Raw genomic sequence first — 27,050 nt, 5'->3', positions numbered from 1 at the left:
ATGTACAATGTGTAATGTGCAAAAAATAATGCCTGCGTGGCCAAGTCTCAACTCCAAATAATTAAATTCCTTCGCAAAGTTTATGTCAGTGAAGAGCAGGCATTCTATATAGAAGGAGCAAATGTGAAGCAGTGCAGCTCAAGTCTGTGCTCGAGAGTCTTTACTAATTTCATGCAAAAGTGTTTGTTGTGTTTCTGCATGTGTGTGTATGTATGTGTGTATATGTGTGTGTGTGCTTGATGATAGAAAAAGTTGTGCCTTCAACTTATTGCCGCTTTCCGCTGTGTTTTGTTTTGTGCTGGGCTCCGACTCTACTTGTCAGTGTTCTCTGCTGGGAATTATTTCGTTTGTAGTTTACTCTTGTTCTTGTTGCTTGATTCCACTTTTCTTGCACATACCGGAAGGAAATGAGCAAAAATGACAAAGTTAACGGATGTGCACAAAACATTGCACACACCAATGCACGGCAGCGTGTATTTGTTGTTATTATTGCATGTGACAAGTACACTTGCATGTGTGCGTGTGTGCTTGTCTCAATGCACTTGCACAGGATATGTGTGCGGAAAGTGCAAAATTTTACATGCATTTGATTTATGTTGCTAAGAACTCGAGCAACTCAACGCCGCAAAGTTTGCTGGGACCTGGACCTACACCACACCCATACACACATTGGGGAATGCACTGGAAAGTAAGCAAATCATAGCCTACATTTCCGTTGTTGAAATAAAAGCGCTTCAGCACTCTGGCCCTTTCTATACCCTTCACCGGAAGGGCAACGTGAGTGGGCCAGTCGAAGGCGTGCCAGCTCCCATAAATTGCTTAATAAGTTATTCGTATCCCACTGTTCGACAGCTTGTTTCTTTCCTTGGCTGTACGAGCTCATAGTTACCTTATTTATTAATTCCCTACAGTTCTTCGGTATAAGTAAGATGATTTTAAATTTATTCTAGTAATACTTTAGTAATGAAAAAGTAAAAACATGAGTACATGAGTTTCTCTAAAAATTTAATAAATACAAGTATGTACATGTATATGAAGGTTAAAGAAAGTATAGTAGATCGGCTGTACTTATTCAGCTATAATGCCCACTCGGGTACACATTTTCGTACGGTCGTCAAGTTTTTGTGCTGACTGGGTACAGAGATTTAATTAACGGACTGCCTCTTTTCTTAGTCGGAGTGGTAGCGAGCAAACAACGTACCTTCCTTGTCGCTTCTCATATGACTGTTGCGCCCAAATGAGGGTAAGACACAGAGAGAGCGAGAGTATAAGTGCCGTCATTGCTCCTGTTTGCTCTTCTTGCCCAAGTCTGTTTAGAATGTAGAATGAGCTGCTGGTGCTGTGTTCATGCTGCTGCTTAAAGTTTTACCCACAAAATTGAACATAAATTTCGAGTCAAGGCCCCACATTACAACAGGCTGTCAGTTGGCTTAATATGCAAGCTGCAGCGCAATTGTCCTGGCTTTAAATTTATGGCAAATGGCTTTAAGAACTTTTCCTTCGAAGGAAAGTCAAGAAAAGAACAACAAAAATACGTGGCCTCATCTATCACAATTGCCAAAAGTTGCGAGGGGCTTGGTGTGTGGGCATAACATAAAAATCGATCATATTATTAGAGAATGTCAAGAAAAGTCTAATAAAAATACCAGCCTTAATGAAGTAAGTCGTTGGCTGTTGTTGTTAATGGTCATACTGTTCTTGTTGGTGTTTTGGTCGCGGCAAGTCGCGTCGCGTCGCGTCCCACTGCCTCGGTCATCAAAGTGCCTTATTTAGTGACACACACTTATGCACACAGAGACAAAGGGAAAGGCCGTGTTGCCCCCAAAAAAGGGTGTACTACAGTGAAAATATGTTTTTGCTTTTTTCGCTTGTGTTTTCCTTCCTTCGCCTTACGTTGATTGTATTTGTGTGCTTGTGTGTGTATGTGTATGCCTGTTCGTTTTGAAATTTCATTTATCAGCGCCATAAAACGTTACCATTTTACATACCCACTTTCGGCCCCACTTTGCTACGCGTAGATTCCAATTGCTTAGAACCAGGACGAGTTGTAGAACGAGGCTCCAAGCTCGCTACAGTTGCTCGCTATCCCGTGTCAACAGGCAATTATTATAAAAGCCAGGAGTGTGGAGGGACGAGGGGGGGGGGCCCTCTATACAAGCACTTGTGCTTCGCTTTCACTGCTGCCACTGTTCTCGAGTGGCAGCTGACGGCTGTATAAGTGTGTGTGTTTATTTGTGTGCCCCAAAAGGTATGCTATACCAATAGCAAAAGCAACGGCGACGAGTGCGCGACTATGCTAAATGCTAACGACTGAAAAATGTGGCTTTAAATTGCATGAAATCATCGCAACATTCCGCAAGTAATGAAATTAGCTGAAATATAAGCAAAGGAAATGCGTGTGACTGTGTTTGTGTAGGTGTGTGTGTTCCTATGTAGTTGTGTTGCGCCCTCAATAATTGTGGAAGGCGCAAAAAGCTATAAAATGCCGCGGCAGGCAAAAGGATGTCCACCTCTCACATATAAATTAGGCCCCCATTTGCCCTCAAGTGAACCTTTTCAGGCAACTGGCCTGTTAACTGGCATTTGCCTTTGTTAACCGTACGCACGCTCGCTTTGTGCAAACAAACTCAACAGGACCCATAGACTTTGTGCAGAGTTCGTCCCCGTCAGATAAGTTGCCGAAAATTTGTTTGAAGTGTCAACGTCAAACAAAATATATATTTATTTTTTTAATAAAACTAAATTCTCAGTATGGCTTTCCCTTTTCGTGGCGTAAATTGTGCCCTTCAACTAATCATCACTGTAAGATCTGGCTGGTATATACATACTATCTGGGCTACCTAGTGATAAATTGTTCTTTCCAGATTTTAGAATTCATTGCCCTCGACTTTTTGTGCTTTGAGGTAATATACACACATTGTGTTCTGGGCGGTGAATATGGCGCATCGGTTTTTCTTCAATTGTATCTGCTACCAGCTATTTTCTTTCAGTCGCTGATTTTAGCACTTTTTCGTGTTTGCTGTGGAACCGTCGGCCTTGATCCAATTGTAGGTAGTATCACAGGTTTTCTCCTTATCTGATTATTCAAATTAAGACATATTTTACCCAGGCTGTTATATTCAATTTGTCCAGCGGCATAATTTGCACAATCACCTCTATTATGCTGCTTATAGCGATGATCGGTCATTGTGGAAACGATAAAGCTTATAGGTTTTACACAACCGGTATTTGTGGACTGATAGCAGGAGTTCTGCACTTGATAAACGCTATAGTGTGCAACATATATATGCCTCGCGGCGAGGAGTATGTATTACAACTTACTGCAATTAAATTGCTGGACTTAAAGTCTTGTATCCTATGTATTCTTTAGGTATCATTTAAAACCATCAAAGACCTCGAGATATCATAAAACAAGGGCTGCAGCTTTAGGTATTGTGTAAATTATACTTTGTGACATGTTAGTGTAGGATAAACAGTTTGAACACTTTTCGAATAAACAAAATTTTAGCATTGCATTCAATGCTTTCAGATTCAAATTATGATTTAATTAATATACACAAATAAAAGCTATCTTATTACCAGTTGGCCACCCAAACGTAATTGAGGGGGTCCTTGAGAGGTCTGCATTGTGTTTATTCGTGAGGCATTTCAGCTAAGAAATACTTGTATATTGTTTAATAAATTCACGTCGACAAAGCGATGACTTCCCAGGTTGAGATCTAATCTAATATTTACTGCATGTTGACGTTAATTAAGTGCAACAAAATAGATAAGAATGTGCACTTTTGCCATTAAGCTCAGTTATGAACGCCTTAATAAAAATGCTAATTAAATACAAGTAGGTGGATATATTTATATTCACAGCTAAAGCTCTAATTAACTTAATTAAACTAAATTGTAAGCAATGCTGTACATTCTTGATTATAGATTCCTACTTTATTGCGTTCTCATTATTAGTTAGTTGTTGAGTTCAAGCTGCACTTGTTGTTGTTGTCGCTAAATTGCTCGTCTTGGCTCGTCTGGCTCTTTAGCAATATTAATCAATAACAATTGCCGACCTTTGCGTGTTAGTGTAGATTAAATACCATAATTATAACAATAACTATTAACGACCCTAAATATTATACGAGAATGCTTTTCATTTGGCTCGCACTGAAATCAATAATGTCTAGTAGCCATTGAAGGTAATCACTAGCGACATAAAGTGTTACATATTCGTACCTGGAATACGTAAGCTTCTTATGAAGTCATCTTCAGGTGCTAGGGACAAGCCATAATTGTGTGGAATTTGAATGAAACTTGCAGTTTTCACATGTTTTTGGTATTGTTCGAATTATTGCTGTTGCTGTTGCTACGAGATAAATAAAAGTGGCATAGCGAATGTGATTGTGAGTCTGTCCAAAAGTCCAAAAAGACCAAAAAGACTTCAATCACTTCAATCAATGAGAGTGACAAGCATGTGATATTTGTGCAGCGCGCATATTCATAAGCATAAAAGATTTCCGTGCTGCCGCTACATGCTGCCGGCAATCAAATAGACACACAGACTGGCGGACATGGAGACAGCTCTACGTACGAGTACAGACACAGTCACTAATACATGCAATCAGCTGCACACGAATCCTATGAATGGCAACGAGAGCAAAACTGAACTGCAACATGTAAATCTGTGACGAAGCTCAGTCGCCCTCATCTCATCTCCACTCCCCCTCCACACACACACACAAGCACTTCTCCTATTGCTGCCGATGTTGATGATGCTGTCACTCAATTGCCGTTGCTGATGATGAATGCAAACAAGCTAACACAGTCAGACACACAGCGCAGAGCACATGAATAGCTTCAGCATAACTCTCAAAAAAATATTGGCAATGCCTCAAAAGTTTTTATTAAACTTAATGTGTAGTTCTCTGCCTGAAACGTCTGGAGATAGCTAGTCAATTGTTTATTTTGAGTGTAAGAGTGTTGCGACTTTTGGTCCCGATTGTCCACTTGTTGAACATGCCTAGAATATATTTAATGTTGCCATTACAAAATGTACTGTTTTAAGATAATTACTGTATTTGTTATTCGTATTTGTTTCTCTTGGAGTGCCGCTTTAGTGCAAATATGCCGAAAAATATAAATTAAAATTTTTTAGAGATAAATAAAAGCCGGCACATGAATCAGTATAGTATAAGATAATTTTTTAGTGGCCTATTCTTTAGAATGCCAATACCTCGCTTATTTTGAAATGGGCGTGAAGCTTTAGTACAAATATAATAAAAAGCATTTCATGCACAGATCCAATATAATTAAAGATTAACCATCCTTCCATTAATAAGGAATTTTTAATTCAAATATTATTATTTGCTATAAATACTGTATATATAATCAGTTTTCAGACTTAAGTCTTCAGTTGCAAGGCTGAAAACAATTTTTAAACTGCTTTTTAATATAAGTACTCCAAAATAAATATAGTTGCATCTATTCAAATAAGCTTCAGTGTTTTAATAACAGTATATCCATATACACACACACTACTTTCACACACAATAGCAAATGACGTTGCGCGCTTTAACTGCTATCGAATTCATACGCTTGCTTTTGAAACTCTGGCGGTTCGGTTTGTAGCTCGTGAGCGGGCGGATGTTATCTGGATGGTTTGGTCGTGTTATGGGTTTTGCGTTTCTTAATTTGCTGACTCTGATGTATGTGCCATAAAAGCGCATAAATGTTAAAGTGCACCCGATGATCCCACAAGAGGATGTGCAAATACTGCGATTTGATGTTGCTAAAATCAACCAAGATTTTTGCTTTGAGTCTCATTGCTGCGTCACATGATGGGAATGATGTCCTGGTTGTGTACGTAATAAGCGACTTGTTATGCATGAGTTTAGCTTAATGAAATACTTGAACGAACCATTTGATAAACTCGCAGTTAATGTGTTTTGCCTTGGGTTAATGGGAGTGCCTGCTGCCATAAATTGAAGGCATAAATGTAAGCCATTTTTTGTTTGGCAGGCTAGCAGGCTATTTTGGCAGAAACGAAATAACAACACATGTGTCATTTGCCAAAACGAAATGCAGGTCAAGAGCCACCACAAACCCAACAATATGAACATCAAAAAATTTGTACAATTTTCTGACACTCTTAGTGCTGAAGAGTCATTTGCTCGAAGTGCGAAACTGCATCAGAAACAATAACTGCAATAGTACTACCAGAAATGATTCCAAGTCAAGCTCTAACGGATGATGTAAGCAAACAAGTAGACATCGCGTGTCGTCTCTGGGGGCCAAACAAAGCGCATGTTGATGGGCAAAGGATATGAGTATAAGGAGAAGTACCGACCCAGAGTTTCGACGAATGTTCAAACAACTCTGGAGCAAACGCGCTGACTGTTTCTACTTTTGCCTGTCTGCTTGTCTGTCTTTCTGTCTGTCAGTCCACATCCCTCATTCCGTCAGTCAGTTGGGTAGTCAGGCAGTCAGTCATTTAGATAAGAGAAAGGCCTGAGCGTTGCGTTGGCGTTGATGACAATTGCACAATTCATAATAGGCAACATGACACTGGCAAACGCTCACACACTTACAGAAAGTACACATTCCTACGGAGTGTGCTTACTATTTAGTGATGATTATATGAGTGCGAGTGTGAAAGTATTGCGCCGCTATTAAATGGCATCAAGTTGCAAACAAAAACTGTTGCATTCTTTGCGTATTACAATAGCAGGGTCTCGCAATTAAGAATACACTTAGAAAGGACATAACTATTTTCTTTGGATATCTCGCAACACGTAGAAGGAGAGTTGCAATAAAAAATATGAAGTCTTCCCTCAACATTAAAATACTAATTGTAAAAATATTAATGCGGATTTGAATCACTTTTTAGTCCGATGTGAGATCTTTTAAGAAATCAGTTTTTAAATTATATAAAAAGTTGAAATGCTTAAAAGTCGTTGAGTTCTCTAAAAATGAGAGTTCATTCCAAAACTCTTGGTTTAATTTTATTATTTTTTTATTTACACTCCGAATGGTTAAAATACTTTTCTTCTAGTCAATCACAATTGTTTTAATATAATTTAAATGTTTCTGTAAATAATAAGGAGCTTAGAAGTTATCTTCTTTAGTTCTAATTCATATAATTTGTACATCTATGTATGTATAAGATGTGGTGATCTAATTAAAGTTTTGGAAGGAGGGAGGAGCATCGTGATTTAGGTGTTGATCATACATATAATGAGTTGTCATAAAAATACAAATTTATCGAAAACAATATAAAATAAAGACGGACTTTTTTATTTAATTTGTTTGGGTAGTTATATATTATATATATAATTACTTAGTTGGATTTGCAAGGTTGGTGCAAAGTTGTTTCCTTCTTAAATTTGAAAAATTGCTCTAAACCTAAAAAATACTTAATCAGTTCAGTTAGAACGCGAAGCGAATCTTTAGCAAAAATGGCTAATGAGGTTCGAGCCAACTAAATTAATAATTGCCTCAATTTTGCCTTATTTGGATTCAATATGTAATGTAATGTTAATCAGTTTTACTAATTTTATGGTTGTAAAATAAAATAAAATAATTTTATTATTGTACAAAATCAATTACTTGGCTTGTATATATGTGCTCTGAAATTAAAGAATGTAAATATTATCCATATTTATATTATCTTGCATTATACTACAAAGAATGTCTATAAAAAGGAAATTATTAATCTAATAAATATATAGAAAAATGTATTTGTTAAAGTTTTTGGCTTTTGTAAAAAATTCTTCAATGTGTATACAAGAAAAATGTAATATTTATGTTATTTATTTATGTTATTTAATATGGAGTTAGTCACGATGAGTGTAAAAGAAATACTAATTTCATATTTAATCTGAATTACTCTTTAACGAGGCAAAAGCTTTGTTAGAGTATTAATATCTCGACACTCGAAATTTGATCCTTTGCTTATTCAATTCTGTTGGCCTTTATGTCTGACATCAGCTATGTACGAGTAGCTGTTACTGTTGTTGCCATTGCTGTAGCTGCCGTTGTCACTCACAAAGTTCAAAAGCGTTGTCATGTTGTTTATTTTCACTTCCATGTCCCACACATACACACACACAAACTTATATATACAATAAGTGTAGAAATGCTGGAGTGTAGCAAAAACATCACTTGCTCTAATGTGTGGGTGCAATATGCGTTTCTTGGTGTTGGAAATACAGGCTGGCTATTGTTGTTCTTGTTCTTTGCCTGCATGCAGTTTGAAGCCATCGGCAAATGAAGGAGCAGCTAGCTAGTGAGCCCGTCAGTGAGTCAGAGCTCTGTAAATTATTGCGGTAATAAGCATTATGCAGACGCTGGAGCATTTTCGTCCTTTCTAGTCGCTTCTAGTCATTGTCAGTGTCAAATTACGGCAGACATTGGCATTAGTTGTGTGATGTCCGAGGGACTTATCAGAGCAGTCGCTTAGCAATTTGCTTTGATTGCTTCACCGACGCACAAAGCTGAGTGGCGGGCAAAAGTTACGCACTGGAATGCTTGATTAAAGCTGCAAATATCTTAGCTGGCATACTTTTTGAGGCCGGAAAATAAAAAGAATAAGAGCAGCAGCACAAGCAGCAGTTACAACAATGAAAGCCAAATGGAAAGTTTACCAACTGAGATATTGAAAAGTGGTATAGTGTGTGGGAATTTTTTATAAAGTATGTATGTGGGTCTGTGGGTGGGCATTTCTTTTTCTTATGAACCCTTCAAGTAATTTGCTTTGAAGTGTAGTAAGGAGTGCTGTGATTAAGAAAATCATTGAGCCGATAGCTTCAAGAATATATATATATATAAATAAGAGCCACAAAGAAGGCAGCCAAGTGTGGCTAATGCACAAATAGACGTCAAAGGGTTAATAAATGAGATTTTTCCTGAAAGCATGTAGGCACACGTGCGTGTGTGTATGAGAGAGAATGCCTTTCCTGTGTCCTTCTTGTGAAGGGAGTGCAAGACAATTCGGACTATACTTCAAAAATAATTAAAATGCGTAAATGCCCTGCCCGTCACTCCCAAATGAGTTAAAATTAGTGCAATGAGGTTTAATAATAAAAACAGAATAAGAAAGAGCAACATACAACAAACAAAAATGTAGGACGACAAATTTGTACACAAAACCGAAATACTTAAACATTTTGGACAGCAAAGTGGTGGGCCGCTTGTCGGAGCATAAAAATGCCATAAAAAGGCAGTAAAAACAGTACGAAAACAGCATTAAAACGCCAGTACCAAGAACAACTTAAATATTAGCTTAAATGCAATATTCATTAAATTACTCATGGTCCGGACAATAAAATGTAGAAATAAAACAGATTTTCTGCTAGTAAAACAATAAAGCAAAGAACTGGCTTAATAACATGAAACAAATTGAGCCAATATGGGCTTTTAATTCGATTCGAGAGTGCTCGATGAAATAGCGGAGGAATGAAGGGAAACACAAGATAAAGAGATGGAGCACGTGTGATCGAACGACCAATAGGCCCGTTTACGCTTGAAAAATATGTTAAGATGAATTTCCAGCTGGAATTTATGAAGTAACCAAAAGGCTGGAGGCACGTACTTAAATATTAGAAGCAGATAAAAAATTATATTTTTGCCAGACAAGTGGCCTCATAAGCATATTTCCAGCTGCTGCCAGCTTATCAGCAAAAGTCTATCCTGCACACAAGTACCACTAAAGGCCAAAAGCAGAAAGGAAACGCCATACGCGCTGTCAACGCTTCCAAAACTGCGACATTTGTTGTTGCTCTTTCTCTCTCTCTCTCTCTCTCTCTCTCTGTCTGTCTGTCTGTCTCTGCTGTTGTTCTAGTTGTAGCGAAATTCAATTTAGCAAAAGGGCAACAAGAGGAATTGTTCCACAAAAAAGGACGTCAAGCCAAATGAGTTTGTCGCTCGGTCACGCGTAGTTCGGCGGCCTGGCGCAAGATTTTTGGCAGCGCCTGAAGTGTGGTGCGTGTGTGTGTGGGTGAGGCTTGTTTATGCCAAAAGTGCCACTTACTGTGGCTTACCGGCAACGCGCCGCCCTCGAACGTCATTTCAACGAATTTTGAGTTTATGTCGACATGGGACCGAGCTCTAACAGAATGGTGTCTAAAAACTGTCCATGTAGAGATGATGGTTCGTGCAGGTTGTTTTTCAAAAAAGTTTAGTTAACAAAATGGGCCGAACCTGAATCTGAACCTGTCCCAGACTCCTTGCGATCCGTGCCAAGCCGCACAATGACGTTAATGTTGTTCGTGATGAAGCCAAAGATGACGGCGATGAGGATAGCGAGGATGCGGATGAGTCTGAGACGTGGGGCAGTCGAAAAGCGCGTTGTGCGTTGGCGCGTGCTTGTTGTTGCGCCATCGCTGAAATGAAATATGAAGAGCTCTTAATTAAATTTGAGTTCATTTATAATAAACGCCAGAGCAAGCAAGCAAGCAAATGCCATTAAAATTAGGCATAACGAAGTTGACGGACGCTGCAAATTGAACAAGCTTTTGAGGATGGCAGATTGCGTTGGATTGACGGCGATATACAAGTATAGCTGGCTATATAGCTTAGCTGTACTGATGTCTGAGGTTGATGGACGCCGAAAAACTCAAAGAAAATACAATTATTAGCTGAATGGCATTCTCATAGTAAGCCTCTTACGACTCAACTATAATTGAGTGATTTTTTAAATTTATTGCAAACAAACACCCTTTATTTGAAATATTTGATGTCTATATGAAAATTGTTTTTGAAAATAGTTTTGCAATATGAAAGAACTCTTTTTGATCTTGTTGTTCGCTCTCTCTCTCCTTCTGATTAACATCCCTAATTAAAGACAATCTATGCATAGAAACAACTCATCTATCCTTATTTTCTTAATTAAATAGTACTCGAAATTTAGCGCAACAACTTGCTCTGACTTGTTAGCTCGTACGATTTTATGTTACGCATAAAGCAGAATATAAATTCCATGTTTTTGCAGTGAGGCGCATGTTTGTTTTAAAAGTTGTCCGCAATATGGGAGCATTTAGCTTGTGTGGATGATTGCTGCCGATAAACTTTTGTAATTGTTTCATTTCCGGAATTTAAATTGCAAATATGACTTCGTCTTAGTGCGGACACAGGGTGCTAGTAAATTATGCTGAATAGGCACGACCTCCCACACACACACACAAACAAACATATACACATGCAGACGCAGCCACAACACTTCATTACTGTATACGCGCACGAAGAACCCAATTGAGTCGAGTCGAATGGAATGGAATGGAGCCCCGACAGCATTTTCTCTTCGCCTCGCCAACGTCTACAGTGGTACGTCATTCAAAATATATCCTTTGGCACAGCAGTGTGCGACACAGTAGATTTAACCTAATTAAGAATGTTCAACAGGACACAATGTTCGAATACGAATGAAATGGGGGAAGCATTGCAAGGTTGGGGTTGGGGCGGTAAATGGGCAGATGACGACGGGTGGAGGAATGTTGCTAAGCACTCTGACAGGCTGCCACCGCTTCACAAAATGAATGAGTTCGCTAGCAAATCTGCTGCTGTTGCTGTTACTGTCGTCCTTACTGTTGCTGCTGCTGTTGCTTGTTTTTGTTGTATGCAAAAGGTTGGGTCTCGGGCTCGGATTGCGTAACAAGCATAAAGTCGGGACAGCTAGCTGGAGGGTTTCATGGTTGCTGCTGTAGCTGCTGCTAAAAAGACGAATGTTAATTCTATTGAAACTATATACAGACACACCTCTGTTTTTATGATTGTTGCCATTGTTTTTGCTGTTGCCGTTGCTGTTGCTGTTGCGCATGTGTTGCGCTTGGCATTCAAAGTCACAAAGATTGTCAACGTTTTCATTTTAATGCAAACAAATGTTACTAATGTTTTCATTGTTGTACGCCATGTTCGCTGTTTACCCGTTTCTTTACCGCTCCCTACTAAGGTTCCTGTTGTTGTTGTTGTTGTTGCTATTGCTGGGCGCTTGTTGAATATTTTATCGGCACTGGCAACATTTGGTGACATCATTTCGGCTTAAATCCTTTTTTCTCGTTTGTTCTAACAGGCTTATACGCGAATCCCAAAATGCCGAGCGGTCGCATCGTTTGTCTTCATTACCTCAGCTTGACCAGGAGAGGGGGGTATTCGATTTTGATCATTTGTTCGCAATTTATGTCTCATTAAATGCTTGGCACACACAATAACATGAAATGACAATTTTCGAATATTTTTATGCTTTCGTTTTCTTTATTTTTATTTTTTATGCCGCATAATATGAAAATATTTATGCAAGTGCAAATTTTCTGTATTAACAGCAACAAGCGCAAGAGCCGCGAAAATGAAAAACAGCCCGCGAAAATATTATCTTTATTATTATTTTTTATTTTTATAGCTTGTGTTGCTTTTTCTGTTGTTTTTTTTTGTTTTTTTGTTTGTTTGTCCTGCGTCTGTTGATGGCACACCTGTGTGTGTCTGGCAAAAGTTTACAATTGTCGCTGCCTGTGCAAGTTTTTCCTTATTTTGTAGTATTTTCTCTGGCAACATTTGCTTAAACAGTGTCAACAATTTACACACTATTGTCGGCGGAACATCGTGGGTTGCTCTTACTTAATAAAACCATAGGGGGGTATGTCTCTATTTGTGTCTCGCATTTCTTTGGATGTTATGAGCTTAAATGGTTTTATGTGCTCTGCTATTTTGTTGGATTATTTTGTATTACCTTTTCTTATGTAATTCAAAATATAAACAAAAAGTTGGTAACTTGTATGATATGCTAAGTAGACTTACTACGGTTTTAAGCCAAATGTACAATGTATAACAAATATAAAAAGTTTTCAAGTGTCAAATCGCACATGGTGCTTAGATATAATGAATATGACAATCACTCATAGGCGAGGTCATCTGTGATTTCTAATTTATTTTAAATATCCAAACAATGTTTTATGTACGTTGTATTTTATTAAATTTTTATACCCTGTACCCGTAGGGTAAAAAGGGTATATTAGGTTTGTGCAAAGTATGTAACATTCAGAAGAAGGCATCTCCGACCCCATAAAGTATGTATATTCTGAATCAGCATGACAAGAGAAATCCGTCCGTGTGTCTGGATGGACGCAAGGATCTCAGAAACTATAAAAGCTAGAATAACCAAAGTTGGTATTCAGATTCTCCTAGGCCCGAGAAAGGACGAGTTTATTTTATTTTTTTGATTTCACCGCCCCACCCAATACTGTCCACATTTCAAATGCTACCTAAACCAAACTTTGCACATATAATTCATATATAATTATCTACTGTTGTTTAAAATGTTATCTAATTAATTTTAATTAATTATTTTTAATTTTAATTCTAAGAAAAGTTATTAGCGAAAAAAATTGTCTCCTGTACAACGTCTGTCGAAAAAGAATTCTATTTCAAAAAATACCTTCCCTGAATGGAGATACTTTTTCATTTCAGCTTCTATTCTATTTAAATCTAAACTTGTTTTTTTTTCGTAATCTATAAATTTCAAAAAGGGGCTCGATGATTTGGGTTGCTGATGCCTTAAAAGTTGGTTATGGTTCATTGGCTGAAAAAAAGGACAAAGGCTAGTTAAGTGAATAGTTTTTAATATTTTATGTATTAATTGAAACAAGGCTATGCAAGAGTGATAGATATTCGTGAAATACCTTTCTATAAAATCATTGAAATGGGTTCCATTTGTAGTTTTCCTCAGTTGCAGATATAAATATTTAAGCGAATTGTTTTAAACGCACTTATGCTGGCGGTATCAAATAGCACTCGCCCATTCAATGCCATTCACTTGAAACTTCTTGACAGTTCATGCACAAGCTATATATACGTATATATAAACGATATACTGTATTCTGCTTCTTAATTCAATGAAATCCAATTAGCTTTTTGCGTGCTTATCAACACGTTTTCAGTTACGCGTCAGGGGGGCGACCAAAATAGCCGCTGATTCTGCTGACATTTGATTGTCCCGGCTTGGTTGGGCCTGGTCTGATGTGGTCTGGTCTGGTCTGGCCGACTCCAACTGACACGTGATGAACTTGGCAAGTGTTCAGAAAAAATATAAGCTGGCAGGTAGACACTGACCGACCCTCCAATGTTGAGGTGCTAGCTAGCCAAAACAAAAAAAAATGGAAAGTCGAGGCGAGACGAGAAAAAATATGAGAAAAAACTCGCCATGATTCTCATTTTACAGGCAAATGTCGCTAGAAGCATGAAGTGTGTCTGAGAGGGTCTGCGTGTTTATGTGTTTGTTTATGTTCTGCCTATCACTGCGGACATATCTGCAGATGTATGTATCTGTGTGTATATGTATCTGTGTGGATCTGTAGTTGTAACTGTGCCATCGCATCCTGTTGCTGCCGTTACACTTGTTTCTCATATCTCTTACGCTTCGTTTATTTAATTTTGCGCACATTTTTTGTTGATGTGTTGCCAACGCTGAAAAACTGTCAGACAATGTTTATATAGAGTTTTTGCTTCGATATGCTTTTTGTTGTGCATACGCATGTATATTGTTATTCTTGCTTTTTTTTTGTTTCAGCACTGCAGCAACGCGAGTTGGTTGCATTTCTATTTTTTGTGGCACGCAATCAGCAAGACTGAAACTCTCCCTGCCAGCGTCAGAGTTCTTTAAAGAGTGGTGTGAAGTACTACAAAACTGTACTGGCAACTTGAAATTGACATTAGCAAGTCAAAAAATTTTATGTGCCAACAGCTGGGCAAGCTGCAAAATAATTTAAGGGACAATTTTAATTAATGCGTCACACAGTGACCAACACGATAGATATGCATGAAGCGATAGATAGAGCCAGAGAGGGCGATATAAACACAGGGGATGGGGAGGGGGTGTAACGAATTGGATGGGAGACCAACAACTGACAGTAATGGCGACCACAATGTGGCGCCCGAATCGCTGGAGCAGCAACAACATTTGGTCAGAGGCAGGCGCGCACCCAGACCGCAACACGGTGTAAATCCCTTTATCAAATTAATGAGCTCATTAAAATTCGTTTAGCAATTACAGTTTTAACAATTTCCGCCCGTCTGTCCGCCTCTCAATCCAAGCAGCCAACCAACCACCCACCCACCATCAACATGGCCACAACCAGTGCCACAGCAAGCACAGGCTGGTTTTCATTACGTTTGGTACATAAAATATGCTGAGCATGGCAAATGGCATTGGCCAGCCAGTGAATCTTACAGGTGGCAACAATCAGGCCGCAGCAGGACTTGACGCAGCAGTAGCAGGAAGCGGAGCAACCCAATGTAACTGCACGTGCGCAGTGTCGTTGCCCTTATCGTCATCGTTGTTGTTCTTGTCGTTGTGCGCTGCCCATATACTTGTACAGCCGTACACTGTAGGCGTCCATAAAAATCATAATAAACTCTGGCACTCAGTAAATTTTTCGACAAAAGATTGTTATATATGCAGGCGCGCGCTTTTGCCTGTTAATAGCAAAATCGTGGCAAGGCATCTAACCATTAGACGGGCTGGCAGGAAATAAAAAAGCATAAAAATGCTTTAAAAGTAATAATAATTGCCCCATACTCAGAGCCCATATTTCCGCCTTGGACTCGGCCTCTGACTCGGTCTCGGCCTGAGCCTCGCTGCTTGTGACTGCTGTTGCGGGTTCTGCTCAATAGCGGGTGAAACAATAAAATGAAATAGCAATGTAATAATTTATGATGGCATCATTATAACAGCGATCCAAGTGCAAAAACAAAAGGCGATGCTTTGTTGCCAGTTGGCACAGCAAAGGCAAAGCAGCGAGCAAACTTTTGCCTTGCCAAGGTATTAGCGAGAAAGTGTATTGAAAGTGAAGTGAAGGGGAGGCCAAGGGCAACATTGAATTACACAGATCAACATAAATATTCGAGCACCTATATGTCAAATAACACGTTTGAAGAAAAAAGGAAACAAAATTTACTTACACCCTAGAGAAGGTGCTTCCTAATCAAGAGCGGGTAGCTCTTGTAAATATGGGCCACCTAAATAGCCTTGTAAATAGCCAAAACCGGATGTAATTTTATTTAAGACGAAAAAATGTTATAGTCAGAGACGGCTCAATCGCCAAAATAAATGCATAAAGAAATATTTTCTTTTATTAATATCTTTCTTTTTTCTTTTTGCAGAAAAACTTTCCTCTTTTGATTAATTTGGATGCTAAAAAAAATCGATTTAAAATATCAATAAATCGTCAAAAAGGTAAGAGAAGTGCAATATGGTGCAATATACGAAGAATGGAACGATATTATCGTTGCCTCCTAATTGATTTGATCGATTGTTTCAATATCCTGATTTCCCATTAAAAAATGGATATTTGGAAAATGTTATTTTTAATTTTAGCATTTTTAACTACACCAACAGTTTATGTCTAGAATTAAGATATATCGCTTTAAGGCCTTTAGAAGCAAAAAGCAATAACGAAGCTTGAAATTTCTAGTTAAAAGACAAGTGATTATTTTAGAGATTAGGCCGACTTTGAAAAAATGCTATTCCAGCGTTTTGTAGGCTATTGCTTTGGTGTAAAATTTGTGTTGGCCAGTGTTGTGAAGCTTACAAGTAGCTAAGAGAGAGAAGTAAAGGTGCGTCCTATTCGCGGTAAAATCGATTTACAAGCTGGAAGCATTTGGCGCTGCTTGATTGGGCTTCAATTCAGAGCGACAGGGACTCTCTCTGGCTTACGCTTGGCCGCTTCAATGTAATAAAAATGTTATTATTTCATTTTATTTATTATGCTTTTTAGCAAATTTATGACGTGCGCATGTTTTGATTCATTTTTCAAAAACTGTTTCGCATTTTCATAAAAACAAGCGCGCGTGGAGTGCCGCAAGCAAATATAATACATAATATACATATATACATAAGTATAATACAACACACAATAAATGCTGGGGTTTTTATATCGTCATGCACTCAGAGTGCTCAATAGCTGTGCCAGCTACCACTCGGCACTGAGGCTAACAAATAAGAATACACATAAAAGTGCACATTATCAAAATGTTTAATTTGTCAAAAATGTGGGCTTTATGTATATTTTTAAATGTTTTCGCACAATGCGCACGAGTTGCCCCCACATTCCCGATCCCATAAACCATAACTGACAAATTTATATTTTATTTGACATCCGGCTTAGCGTAAAAATATTTCGCCTTTGTGTGTGACACACACACACACAGAAATAAACTGACTGTGTGATTGTCCTTTTCATTGTGCTGTTGCCTTTTGCTTTAAGCTATTGATTTTTCATACTCCTTTGTCGCATCAGTTCCTTTTCTTTTTCTTTTCCTTTTCTTTTCCTTTTCCCCGTACCTGCGTTTTCTGCTGCCTTTTCATTTCGCCAGCTTTTGTATTATTTCGCCATTTATTGTACATTATGCAAGCGACTAATATTGACATTATCTGTCGTTTTTTCTCGCACCCGCTCTCGTTTCCTTTTTGGCACGCTGTCATTGCGAAGCAAGCGCGCAAATCCTTTTTAGCGCTTGTACGAGCACCTAAATCTGGGGAGTGTGCAGCTGTGCTTGCGATTGGCTTTAGTCTTGGCTTTGTATACTCGTATGTGCTGTAAGTTGAGAATTCTTAAAGCTTAACAAAGTTTAAATGAAAATAAAGAAGTGAGGAATATGTCACAAGATGATGTTCAACTAATTGGGGAGTTGGTAAACTTTGAGCATTTGAACTGGAGCTCACTTTATTCTGAGACAATTGTGGCTTGTGGCTCTTACCCACCATCCCCATTAGCCTCACAGTCGGAGCCTGGGCAATGTAAATGCTATTCCCAAGTAACTGCCAAGCAATGGCCATCAGGAGTCACGCCAACCAACACAGCCTCATAGATCATCCGGCGCACAATGGGTAGCAATAACAACAACGACAATGCAATGAGTGGAGTAACAACAATTGAGTATGGCTTGCAAATCAGCTCAGCAATGGTCTGGCCACTCACTTGACACTAGAATGAACACACGCATATTCAAAGTCGACCAACAACAGCACTAACACCACCATCACCGTCACCATGACCGCCCCCTTCAAGGCAACTCTTCACGGACCGAAACGAAATGGCGACGCTGACATTGCTTGTTATTTTTCCTGCAATTTATGTTATTTATTTTATGCGCTGACATATGGCCGACGTTTTGTATGCTCATTTTTCTAACAATTCCATGCTGTTGACCTGCACGTTAGTCTCATACATCAGCCGAGCATAGACGAACAGACGGACGTGTTGTATGTGTGTGTGTGTGTGTGTGTGCAGATTGCACCAGGACATGGTGCTGATGTCAAAAATATTGCGTTATTTGTTTGGTACGGCTTTCCAAGGCTGGCGGCGGCATTGCATGACTATGCATTTCATTTGAAATGACGGCGGGCCGACACACATACACGTACACACATGCAAACTATGCACACACACACATCCGCACAATGATGAATTATTATGCCAAAGGTGACTTTCATTATTCCTCTGCATTTTTCATATGCGTGAGCGCGCGCGTGGCCCAACTCCCTCTAGTCAGGACCTCGCCACTTTGGCAGTCTATGCATATGCCTCGCACATATGCTGTATGGGACTTATCTATGCAGAAAATTGAATTCCTGATATGTGTCTTCGTCACTGTACTCGTCTGTACCGCTAATGTCTGCCTTCTATCGCCTTTGTCATTTGACATTCTGCTCAATAATAATGCGCTGTCACGAATTTGTCTTCCCTCTCCCCATAGAGCCAGTAAATTGATTGTATAGATTTAATATTAGGGATTAGGCGTCATAAAGCTTCTGCGCATCATCAAACATGGGAGGCACAAACGCCTCTTTCCTTGCTTACGCTACGTTTGGTGCCTCATGGGGATTATGTAGAATGCATTTTCATTTTCATGCATTTTGCATTCTGTGGGCCTATACCCATATGGATAGATTACAAATATTGGAAAAAAGTATTCTTTGTAACGTAATAGATTCTTAAAAGTAGATTCTTATTGCTTTTGAAACTGCTTGCGTATTTTGTGAATTTCTATTTTCATCTCCTACAAATATTTCACCCATTGTTTTAATAGAATGCAAACTTCTAATCTACAGCTGGTTATTTGTATTTAACTTTAGAGTATATTTTATGCTTACTCTTCACTAGAAAATAAAACAAGTGCATCCATTCGTATGATTCATAGAGAGCTAACCAACAAATTAATTCAATGCGTATTGTAATTTGACTATTGATTGGCGCTGATAATTATTTTTAATTAAATATAAATTGTATTATTTACGCTCTATGCCTAATGCTTTTTACCTCAAACGAAAAAAAGCAGCTATTTGTGCAGAGTAATCGTAATAGGACTCTCACACGTAATAATCTAAAAAAAAATAGTTTTTGTTTCCACTTAAATTGAACTGCCAGCGAATTGCATTTGCAATTGAACCTGTCTATATATGTATGTAGGGCACTCTGGTTTATTTTAAGTAGAAGTCCCTCATCGAAATATATTCTGCAAGGAACAAATGATTACAAACTTCTTTTACTCTTCACTGAAAAGTGTAAGGGTGTAGTATGTAAGTAGATGAATGGCAGATCATATGTTAGATCCACAATGCCTAATTAGCCAAAAGTCTTAGAGCTAACATGCTAAAATTTTTTGTCTAGTGCTATTTATTATTTAGATCAATCATGTTGGATCACTATATTATATAGCAAACGATTTGATTCGAAAGATTTTTGTATGGACAAGAAAGGAATGCTAAAGTCGAGCAGGCTCAACTCTTAAATACCCTGTACCACCCCACAGAAAATAAATTAAATCAATTTAATTAATGAATAAATTTAATTAAATTAAATTAAATAACTTGGTATACGGATATATAATCACTAACTTAATGTGACTACCAAATTTTAGTTTAAAATTTCAAGAATTACGGGAGTTATAGAAAATCTTGAATAAGGGGGGAGTGGGGGGTACATTAGAAAAAATTAATAAACTCGTCCTTTCTCGGGCTCAGGAGAATCTGTATACCAAGTTTGGTTATTCTAGCTCTTATACTTTCTGAGCTCCTTGCGTTCATCCAGACAGACAGACGGACAGAGGGCTATATCGACTCGGCTTGTCATGCTGATCAAGAATATATATACTTTGTGGGGTCTGCCACGCATCCTTCTGTGTGTTCCATGTACACTCGCACAAAACTAATATACCCTTTTACCCTTTGGGTACAGGGTATAAAAACTGCGGATCTCGGAATCCAATTACATTTTGAGAATATTGTTGTGATACTCTGTGGTAAGTCACCAAAGATAAAGATGAATCAAGAGTAGAAAACTTCTTAGCTACTTCCTTTTAAAATGTTATACACATTTAAATTTATAGAGTGGTGGTGTTAGCTTCAGTATGACAGCTAACTACTAATTATAATCTTGATTTATTCTGTTGATAATAAGTTTGGCATCAAGGTACCTAGATAAATAAATGAGGCACCATAATGGGGCATTTGTGGCACCTAATACCAGTCCAATCAAATATTTATATACATCTGCTCTCGTTCAATCATTAAGCAAGAAATACATTTTATTTGAAAATGTTTCTGTCTACTTATAGCTTTTTCACGCCATGGGCCAAATTAGAGGCTTGTGCCTGATAGGCCATTGTTTTGCCATATATTTTCTGAAAAATATTTTGTTTAGTTTTTCACATCTTTATTTTTGTTTTATGTTATTACTTGCGCCGCATGCTCTGCAGCACGCCCCTTTACAATTTGGTTTGAAAATTTGCTGCATTTCTAGCTACAGGCTGATGATGATGATGACGAGGACGACTACGAGTACGAAAACTTAAGCGAGAAGGACAACAACAAGACCTGCAAAGGCAATTTCGTAGCAGAATCTTTTATGCCATACACACACACACTCACACACATACACATACACATATGTGTGCACTTGGCAAAATAAAAGCAAACCGCTTAGATGTACAGGAAAATTGAATTTTTAAAAATTGTCCTGGCAAGCAAGCAAGCAATGAAACAGAGAGTAAGATAACGAGGGAGGCAAGGATGGAACGGCAACATAAACCGGGAAAAGATGCAGCCGGAAATATGACAAGCGCCACTCCTCTCTACCGCTAAACTCCTTGCGTCAGGGCCATGTCCTGTACTGCACACTACACTACATTCCACTTCACTCCACTTGGCCTCGTTTACACACACACTCACACTCGTCCATACATATGAGTGCTCAATCGCTTGCTGCACATCATCAACATCTTCTATTCGGCACTGTGTAAAATCGATGCTTGCTTTTACTACTTTTATACCCTTTTGCTTAAAGCTTGAGGAGTATGCTCGACGACTCCAAAAGAACGCAACAAATAGAAGAAAGTTTTTTTTTTTTTTCATTTATTGTTAGAGGATTTCTTTTTTTCAAATCTCTAGAGAAACCTAACCTTTTTTTTATGAAATATTATTTAATATTTAGTTGCGAATCGGCCTGCAGCTTACGCCATTACACAACAATTGGGAATTCATATATATAGTAAGTGAACACTCTTACAGAATTTTAAGAATTTTATAGTACATCATGCTTATGCAATAATGGGAACTGAGTGCCTACTCAGGAACGAACCCACATTGGGGGATTCTTGCTAGTCCCTTGATCTACAAGTATGTATGCCAGGCCCCTGAGGTCTTATTAAAAATGCTATCAAAAATTTTTTAATAAGATTCAAACCGTTTTTTAAAATTTGTTCTGATGTTTTAATATAAATATCTTATATTGCCTAATGAAAATACAACATGGTGTGAAGAAGAATAAGGTTTCTGAGAGCCTACGCAGGAACGAACTCACAGCGTGGGATTCTTGCTAGCCCGTTGAGCTGTGCCAGGCCCTTGAGGTCTTATTAAAAAATTGTTATCAGTTTTTATTTTTGATTAAAAAAATTTTTATTTTTTTTAATTTTTAAAATTTGTTCTGATGAATTAGAGTTTGATTAACAACAGAGTTTTGTGAAAATAGAAATTAGAAAATGGAATTGTTTTCCTGTGCTTCACGAGCAAAGCTAAGCACGAAAGAATTGAGTATTTTATAGTCGAGAAAGTCCGACTAAATCGCGCACTTTTGTGCATTTTTTGTGTGTTGCTAGTTGTCTTGCAGTTCATTGGATTTGTTGTGGTTTGGTTTGTTTGCGCGTCGACATAAATATTTGTATATAAATGTAGGGAATATATGGATATTGGTATAAAGAGAAAGTTGTTTGTTGTTTAATTCATTGCTCGAATATATACTCATAGTATATGTATGGCATGAGTTTTGGGCCATCATTGTTGTATTGCTGCTTTGGACATCGCTTCTAATATTTGCTGCAATTTGTTAACCGAGTTGCAATTGTAGTTTTGTTGTTTTTCAATTTATTTTCATGTTTTACGCTCCTTTGTTGCATATTTCATTTAGAGTGTTCGTTTTTTTCTTCATGCTTTATAGTCTTATTTGTGATTGTCCTTCACGTCCTTTGTGTTGCTGTTGTTGCTATTTTGTTTGTTTTTGTTGCTGCTGTTGTTGTGTAAGTGCGCGTTGGCGTTGTGAAATATGTAACATATTTTGCATGTTTATTTTGTTGCTTTTTGCCGCTGTGGCAGAGCGGGAGAGAGCGGGTCGGAGTGGATGAAGCGCGACGTTGGGTTTTGAAAGCGGCTGCGGTCCATTGTGTCTGAAAAAGTGTTAATAAAAAAATAAATTGCACATGCGGGTGAGAATAAAATAAAAATGGGCTAAAAAACTGGCACTTGAAATAATCGTTTTTGACAATGTTTTAAACGCGCAAGTGCTTTGCTTTTAAAGTAAATATAAATAACAGATACCAATATAAATATATGCTCTATTTAGAGAATAAAGGAAAATGTGTTTCAGTTATTGAAAGTATATTAGATCGAGCGCATTGAGATTGAATATATCTTCACTACAAATAATTTTACAATTTTGTAACTATATGGTCCCAAACTTCCGAAGGCTCCCAAAGGCTTTTTACTCTTTGTGTTTTTTTCTAGCACTGAAAAACCATTATTACCTTACTTGTCGCTTAATGCTATGTTAGTCAGAGATGGGTTATGCCTAGTCTTACAAAAAAAAAATTAAAAAAAAATGTATTTTCAACGCTCAGATTTGATTAGGCATTAAATCACATTACCATAAAGCTAAGCAGACTTAGTTCTGTCAACCAATTCCATTACCTTTGATCTATTATATATGAAAACATAAAATTGGCCCCCTTTTGGTCGAATTGAACGAATGCAGCCATGCAGACTTCTAGTACAAAGTTTGTTATTTCTAGAAATCGTTCTCATGGAAAATACCTGTTCATTTAAATCTTTAAGCAGACACATGCATTTCTATGCACTTGTATTAATACCTGCAGCAATGGAATCGAGCAACAACAACAACAGCAGCAACAACTGAGCGACTAAAATAAGTTTGCACATGGTCCTAAGCCTCTGAAATGCCCAAGCATTTGTCACAGCTTCCGTTCGCCCAAAACTTCTGGCAGAGTGCCCTCACGGCATGTGTAAAGTAACATGACTCCATTTATTCAATTATGCATTAACTTCCGCTTCATTAAATGCGCTTTAAACACTTGCCCTACAATACTGCACACTGCTGATGAAAGCAGCTTTGTGGGTGAGTAGTGTGTGTGTGTGTTTTGTGTATGTGTGTGCATGTGCGTGTTTAGTGTGTGCGCATATGTCCTTGAGCTATGGCACTTAATCGTATGCTGCAGCAGCTGCTGCCACTGCCGCTTTTACTGCTGAACAAAAGTTGCACAACAAAATTGCAGCAAAGTTGTGCCTAGCAGCTGCCGCCGGCCAGCTAGTTGCACTAGCAACGACGACAGCAACTACCAATAGCTAGCAGGCAAGTGCTAGGTGGCCCATAAGTAATACACTCATACACAGACGTATACATACATACGCATACTCGTACATACACAAACACCTGCACAAAGGCTTCGGATGGCACTCAGAACGAAACCAGGCGTAAAATTTTAATTGAGCCTTACATGCTGGCCTCCTCATAAGTATGCTATGATGTTTTTATTTCATGTTATTTTCCACCTCCTTTTCCAATCTCTCTTTCTCTCTCGCTCTGCCTCTTCTACTGCTTCTATTTGTGTGCTGTGGACAATTAGTGCAGCGGCAACCTTGAAAATGCATATACGAGTATGTACAAAGGTATGTGCCAGCTGTGTGTGGGCATAAAAAGCAAAACTCAATAGAAACCAATTTCTGTGGTAACAGCAATACGAGTAGCAGCAACAGCAACAGCAACTAGAACGAAAAGGCACATCAATCAGTACATGGGCGTGTTGCATGTTCTGGGGGGCGTGATCACACATACACATGCTAATATACATACATGTGTTGATAAAGCTGCAGCAACTGCCATAACCATTGTCGACGCCAACATTAAAGTTGTTATAATTGGTTTTGTTGCTGCCGTTGTAAGGTCTTTTGTTATTGTTGGCTCAGTTGTTAAATAAAAGAAATAAAACAAATCAATATACGCATCAATTATTCCCATTCAATATTTGGGCTTCGACTACAGTCATAGGCGCCGCCATTCAAGGCAAAACTTGACAAAATGGGGGCGACGCCTACTGTCGTGCGTTGCGAGTAAATGAATAACCGACTTTGCAGCCAACAACGAGAATAACAGTAGCAGCAGCAACAACAAATATAAATAACACATCAAACAAACAAACAAACAGCTGCCACACTTTCGCTTTTGTACGCTGCACTTGAATGGCACTTCAAGTTGCGTTTTACAAATATTTGTGCTTTACATCGTTGCAGTCGCTGTGGCGAAGGAAACTGGCGAAGTGTGTGAGGTTTGGCAAAGGGAAGCCGTTGAGTTGCTACTTCATGTGTCTTTTTGCATAAATGTCATTTCGATACTTTTCACAAAGCCATTTTTTGTTTGGTTGTGTGTGAGTGTGTGTGTGTGACGTTGCTTGTGGGCTTTATTTGAGTTTTTGGAGTGGTTAAATGCGTGTGTGTGTTTGTGTAAGGGTGTGTTGCAAGGCATGCCACGTGTCCTTGCCACATGTGCCCAAGCAATGCTACTTGCAATTTGATTTTTCGTTTTAGCTTTTCTCATAGAAGCGATTACAATAGACCTGGATATTACAAGCAACATGATTGTTGAAGTGAAGATTTTTGTTGACAAATTTTACAAAAACATTCCCCTTGATTTCGATGAATGGGCAGCTTTTTTTTCTTTAAGTAAAATGTAAAGAAATCGAAATTCAATTGAATTCTCTAAATGTGTTTTAAGTCGTAAAATCCAGAGAAATATTGTCAGATAATGAATAATGTTTTTCGTTTATGTATACTTATTATATAAACAAACTCTAAGCTAAAATTAACTATAAATTATTATTTAGTAAAAAAAAGGTACTGGTACCTAATGATTTTTAGCTTTAATCGTGCTATTTTCAAGCCTATTTTTATATACATACGAGAATGTCTAGGTAATGTTAGCTTAAAATGAAAATAGAGAATAAATATTTATATTTCTCTATATATTACATTGATGCATTAAAAAAGTCTCCTTGACTCATACTTGGAAAGTAATTTTGGTTCAAAGTTGTTTAAAATATTGCAAATAAAAACAATTTCAACCTATTTTTATATACATACGAGAATTTCTAGATGTTTGTTAAAAAGGAAAATTGGGAATAAATATTTATATTACTCTAAATATTATATTGATGCATTCTGATGCAGTCTCCTTGACTCATACTTGGAAAGTAATTTTGGTTCAAAGTTGTTTAAAATATTGCATATAAAAAGCACTTTCGTTTCCTTGCTTACTCATCCAATTTCTCAAATTCACTTTTGTAGTGCTACTTACAATCCGGAATGTGCACAACAAATGAATGAACGAAAAAGTAAACTGGTGGGCTACTGCTTGGAACTTTTGAGCTCAATTCTCCTTGCTGGCATTGGACATTGTCCATTGATTATGTGTCGGTTGTACGAGAAGTACTAGAACATAGCTGGGACATGTCATTTCACACTGTGCTGCTATTATTACTTTTTCCTCTTTCGATGGCGGCGCTATCTTAAACCAGAAGTAGCGCTGCATTCAATTTGGCGGCGTGTTAAGTTTTCAAGCTGCAGCTTGAAACTTGATAAATAAATTACTTGCCAGGCAGATAGACGAGCAGCGAGCCATGCTGACCGTTCTGCCTTCGCACTTGCACTTTGCACTTTTTCTCTCAGAATTATTGCAGTCAATTGAAGCGCCTCGGAAGACGCAGTGATGCTATTTGCAGTATTCTTTCTTTTTTTCTCATTTTCCGAGCGCGCAATGCAAGAAAATATTTTCATTTTTCTCCAGCTGCCGTAGGAACTAGTCAGTCCGTCAGTCAGTGAGTCTAGCTGTCGGATCGTCGCATGGACTTGGTTGCGCTTTATTGGCTTTGCGGAAAGTTTTTGCGCCGTCACTTGAGCGTGGCAGTCGGTCGATTTAGCTGGGCGCACAGGTTGCCATTAGCATGGCAGGAGCTAGTGCGCGATTGAGCTGACTTTGACTGACGGTAACTAATGCCGTCTGGCTGGTCGTCTGCCTAGCTCCCTATCCAGCCAGCCAATATGTAGCAACAGTTTTATTGATTTTCCACTTGAAATTGATTTTATGCCATAATTCAGAGCAACAGCCGGGGCGGCAATGGCGGTATCGGCGGCATCAACAGCAACGCCTCGGCGACTGCTCAAATGTGCGAACTGACTTTCAATCAATTTAACGCATAATTCCTGATGGATTTAATGGTAATTGATGATTGATTACTGTTCGCAAGTGTTGGCGTGCGCACAGCCTCGTGCAAATTTAGCCTAGTCTCTGAGGACTAACGCACACACACACACACACATACTCATTCATACATACTTGTACATACTTACGTGTACACGCGTGTGCGCTGTAGACTGTATTTTTACATGGTAAAGGCTCAGGCAGCAACAAATTGCCGTTTCTTGCACCATGCCAAATTTTTGGTCTCACTTTTGTGCCTCC

At 38.3% G+C, this 27,050-nt stretch overlaps 2 protein-coding genes across 2 annotated transcripts in view; both read left to right on the top strand.

The window, feature by feature from the left end:
* Positions 1 to 27,050, top strand: part of LOC115620379 (hemicentin-1) — a 170,012-nt gene that overhangs the window by 7,339 nt on the left and 135,623 nt on the right. Inside the window, exon 2 of the mRNA XM_030513586.1 lies at positions 16,132 to 16,204. The gene's annotated coding sequence lies outside the window, so the exon portion shown is untranslated. The remainder of the gene's footprint in view (positions 1 to 16,131; positions 16,205 to 27,050) is intronic.
* On the top strand, positions 2,743 to 3,536 carry LOC115620382. Its single transcript, XM_030513590.1, has 4 exons — positions 2,743 to 2,802; positions 2,865 to 3,047; positions 3,110 to 3,303; positions 3,371 to 3,536. The coding sequence occupies exons 1-4, from the start codon at positions 2,752 to 2,754 to the stop codon at positions 3,438 to 3,440; spliced, it is 498 nt and encodes a 165-aa protein (XP_030369450.1). The 5' UTR covers positions 2,743 to 2,751; the 3' UTR covers positions 3,441 to 3,536.

The sequence above is a fragment of the Scaptodrosophila lebanonensis genome, unplaced genomic scaffold, assembly GCF_003285725.1.
Source record: "Scaptodrosophila lebanonensis strain 11010-0011.00,11010-0021.00 unplaced genomic scaffold, SlebRS2 tig00000024-arrow-pilon, whole genome shotgun sequence".
NCBI lineage: Eukaryota > Metazoa > Arthropoda > Insecta > Diptera > Drosophilidae > Scaptodrosophila > Scaptodrosophila lebanonensis.
This window is presented reverse-complemented; position numbering and strand designations above follow the sequence as displayed.